Source organism: Sesamum indicum, linkage group LG3 (assembly GCF_000512975.1).
Source record: "Sesamum indicum cultivar Zhongzhi No. 13 linkage group LG3, S_indicum_v1.0, whole genome shotgun sequence".
NCBI lineage: Eukaryota > Viridiplantae > Streptophyta > Magnoliopsida > Lamiales > Pedaliaceae > Sesamum > Sesamum indicum.
The window spans coordinates 3946506-3950386 of NC_026147.1; the positions used below are offsets into that span (position 1 = coordinate 3946506).

The 3881-nt window shown below is 40.5% G+C and overlaps 1 protein-coding gene and 1 non-coding gene across 2 annotated transcripts; both read left to right on the plus strand.

Moving 5' to 3' along the window:
• LOC105157209 (serine/threonine-protein kinase HT1-like) lies at positions 401-3732 on the plus strand. The gene is made up of 3 exons (XM_011073542.2): positions 401-1390; positions 2585-3040; positions 3220-3732. The coding sequence occupies exons 1-3, from the start codon at positions 1028-1030 to the stop codon at positions 3466-3468; spliced, it is 1068 nt and encodes a 355-aa protein (XP_011071844.1). The 5' UTR covers positions 401-1027; the 3' UTR covers positions 3469-3732.
• Positions 3798-3877, plus strand: TRNAL-UAG. The gene has a single exon. It is a non-coding gene; the product is annotated as a tRNA-Leu (tRNA).

The following is a 3881-nucleotide window of genomic DNA, read 5'->3' on the forward strand; positions in this document are numbered from 1 at the left end:
TGTAATTAATGAAACTTGAAAATTCAACTATAATTAAAATAATAATAATAAAAAAAAAGAGTTAGGGTGTGTAGGTGGTAAAGTTTGGCAAGCTACCTAAATAATATTATTCAAATGTGGTCAATTCAAAAGAATTAATCAGATTATAAAAACAATTGGATTTGATTTATTTAAGATGGAATTTTGTAGTTGATCATGTAATACATATATTTTAATAGATATGGAATTTGATATTTGAGGGATAGTGGGGTGGGGGTATAATTGGTATAAGAAAGAGAAAAGGGGAGGAGAGAAAGGGAATTGGAGAAGAAAGAGAAGGGCAAAAGAGAGAAGAAAGAGGGAGAGGGTCATAATCATTAGACAGCCGCATGTCTCCTCAGAAGTGGATCTTCGCACGTTATGAATGTTTACTCACTTTGTACTATTCACTATTTACTCTCTCTCTCTCTCATAACTCTTATGCTAATCAATCATCACAGTGACAGAAAACAGAGACCCAACCGCCACTCCTCTCCTCTCTCTCTCTCTCTCTCACACACACACACGGTAGTAGAGTTTTAAGACACATTTAACTCCTCCACCAGACATCACCTGCTCCCTCTCTCCCTCTCTCTGACGGAGATACAAAACCAGATTCGTTCATTCTTAGCTTCACATCAAACTATGCTTTCTATCTGAATCTTTTTTTACTACAACCTTTTTTTTTTTTTTTCTTGAAAATCTATGGTTTCTGGGATTAAGCTTGAAGCAACGAGTGGAAACCTTTCTATGTTTATGTTCGAGGCCCACCAGCTATATGTACATACTACACTCAGATCTTTTTTCTTGAATGAACCGTGGAAAGATCAAATCTTTCCAGCCTCCATCTCCAATGCCAAATAGCCATTAATTTCAGTTTGGCCCACATTAAAGTTTGAGTCTTTTTTCCTAGTGGGGGGTGTAGATTAAAACCCCACCAAGAATTCAGAAAATTTGGTCCATTTTGCCTTTTTTTTTTGGGCGTTTTTGATGATTTTGCGCAAAACCCATGAAGAATTTCTACTGGTTGAAGCAAATTGCAAGCACCCACAGCAAGCTGGAGAGGAGGCTGTCATTGGGAGAGTACAAGAGAGCAGTTTCATGGTCAAAATACTTAGTTTCTTCTGGGGCTGAAATAAAAGGTGGAGGTGAAGAAGAATGGAGTGCTGATATGTCTCAGCTTTATATAGGCAACAAGTTTGCTTCTGGGAGGCATAGCAGAATCTACAGAGGGGTTTACAAGCAGAGGGATGTGGCTATTAAGCTCATTAGCCAGCCTGAGGAGGATGGAGATTTGGCTGCACTCTTGGAGAAGCAGTTTACATCAGAAGTTGCTCTTTTGTTCAGGTTAAGGCATCCCAATATCATCTCTGTAAGTTGGATCTTTACTTCCATTCTCCTTTTGGTTTTAGTTTTAGTTTTGGGGGTTGGTGGATTTTTGGAATGTTTTTGGCCATGTGGTACAATGTGCAGTAAAGTTTGTACCTTGCTTGACAGGATCTAGAAACTTCACAATTGTCTCAAATTTGGCTGGATTAGTATCTTAGTTCATTTGTCTTGAGTACTTTTTAGTTGATATATATATATATATGTATGTATGGTCTCCATTTATTATGTGTGTTGTGTGTTAAGGTTGTTTTATCCTTGTATGCATAGGGACCAAGGAAAAGTATTGCTGAGAATGAATGCATTAGCTATAAAAGTTGGACTCTTGCTGCATTGGATAAACACTTGTGTGATCTCTGGTTGTCCCATTACCTCAGTACTTTCTGTTTTCTGATTTCCCCAGCACAGATTCTTGTTAGTGCTAGCTGCTTTGTCTGTGTGATCTTCTCTCCGTTTGATGTGTCGTCTGTGGATCTTGATATTGTCCGTTTCAACGGGCGTCGGTGCTCTACCATGATCATACCAAAATGACACCGGAAACAAGTTATTAGTTATAACTCAAGAAACAGACTTATCTGATTTTTACCTTGTTCCAGCAACATCTGTGCCTTTTTGTTTGAGCAGGCATAAACGGTGAGTGACTTCAAAATAATTGGTCTAGTAGATATCTTGTGATTTGTATTAAAGATCTGTACTTTGGTACGCCGCTGCACCAATCTCATTGTAAAAAATCTCTTTACAGTGTTTGGTATCAACGAATTGGGGCCACAGAATTGGAATGTGCATTGTATCTGCTCACATTTGCATATAGCATCCCGCCAGGTTCAGTGTCACTTAATTCTGTGGATCTAGATACAGAGTTAATATAATCAATCTAGCTACTGCCAAACGTGATATACCAGAAAGGGTCCAGAGTGTCTGTGCATTAACCTCGGGAACTTGCAACACCGAACTGTTCTTGTCTTTTCCACCGACTTCCAGTAATTTATGGAAGTTGATATTGTAAAGAAACAGAACCTATCTCTTTAGGGTCTTATGAAGAGTTTTTCATCTAATGGTCAAAATGGCTAACCTTTTTCTTCTGGAAGAATGCTGTTGGTCATCAATTTGTGATTTGGCAGCTAAAAGTTGAGTTTCTGTTCTATGATATCTACATGATTCATCAACTTTGTACGTGCAGTTTGTTGCGGCATGTAAGAAACCCCCGGTATTTTGCATTATCACGGAGTACTATCCCGGTGGTTCGCTCAGAAAATACCTCCATCAGCAAGAGCCATACTCGCTTCCCCTCAATCTCGTACTAAAACTGGCACTCGACATTTCACGGGGGATGCAGTATCTTCATGCTCAGGGCATTCTGCACCGAGACCTCAAGTCAGAAAATCTTCTGCTCGATGAAGATATGTGCGTCAAGGTGGCTGATTTCGGTATATCATGCTTGGAATCTCAATGCGGCAGTGCCAAGGGGTTCACGGGCACTTACCGTTGGATGGCACCAGAGATGATAAAGGAAAAACACCACACCAAGAAAGTTGACGTCTACAGTTTTGGCATCGTATTGTGGGAGCTTTTGACGGCATTGACCCCGTTTGACGATATGACTCCGGAACAAGCTGCGTTTGCAGTATGCCAAAAGGTAAAGATTAAGAGCTTTGATTTCTGTATGCGCAATGCATTCGGTATTGTATCCAACAATGACGCATATTGGTGCATTATGTTGTTTCTTTGCTTTTCCATGTACATGCTCAAGCGTTATCCATTTTGATTATCTGAAAACTTCAACTTTCTTATTGTAGTACTTTGTGTTATCTGCAGAACGCAAGGCCACCGTTGCCCACTTCATGCCCTGCAGCATTTCGTAATCTCATTCATCGCTGCTGGTCGAGCAATCCTGTTAAACGGCCACAGTTTGACGAGATAGTCAGCATTCTTGAAGGCTACTCAGAGTCTCTCGAGCAAGACCCAGAGTTCTTTTCCTCGTACGAGCCACCAGAGGGCTGTAGTCTTGTGAGATGCATACCAAAGTGCATAGCTGCTCGCCGGTCCCCATCTCTACAGGCATGAGGAACGATATATTCGTTCACATGCGAGCCAAAACGCATCGTAATTTTCTTGGTGTTAGGGCTACTAAAGTGTTGATTGTAACTTAAGGTGCAATTTGCCATGCATCATTTGGTTTTTCCCTATAGAATGAATGTAATGGAACCAAGATAGTCTCTTTGATCTACCCCAGAATGGGGTTGGGAGTAAGAGAGAGAATTTGTACTAGGGATAGAGTGCAGTGTCTTAGAAGCACCATTTCAAGTTAATGTATTTCTTTATAGCACAGGGCTGCTATGTTTCTTATGTTTGAACAAGATTCTTATAAAAAACAATGCCGTCTGAAGCCAAATGACAGTTTGGCCGAGTGGTCTAAGGCGCCAGATTTAGGCTCTGGTCCGAAAGGGCGTGGGTTCAAATCCCACAGCTGTCAAAAT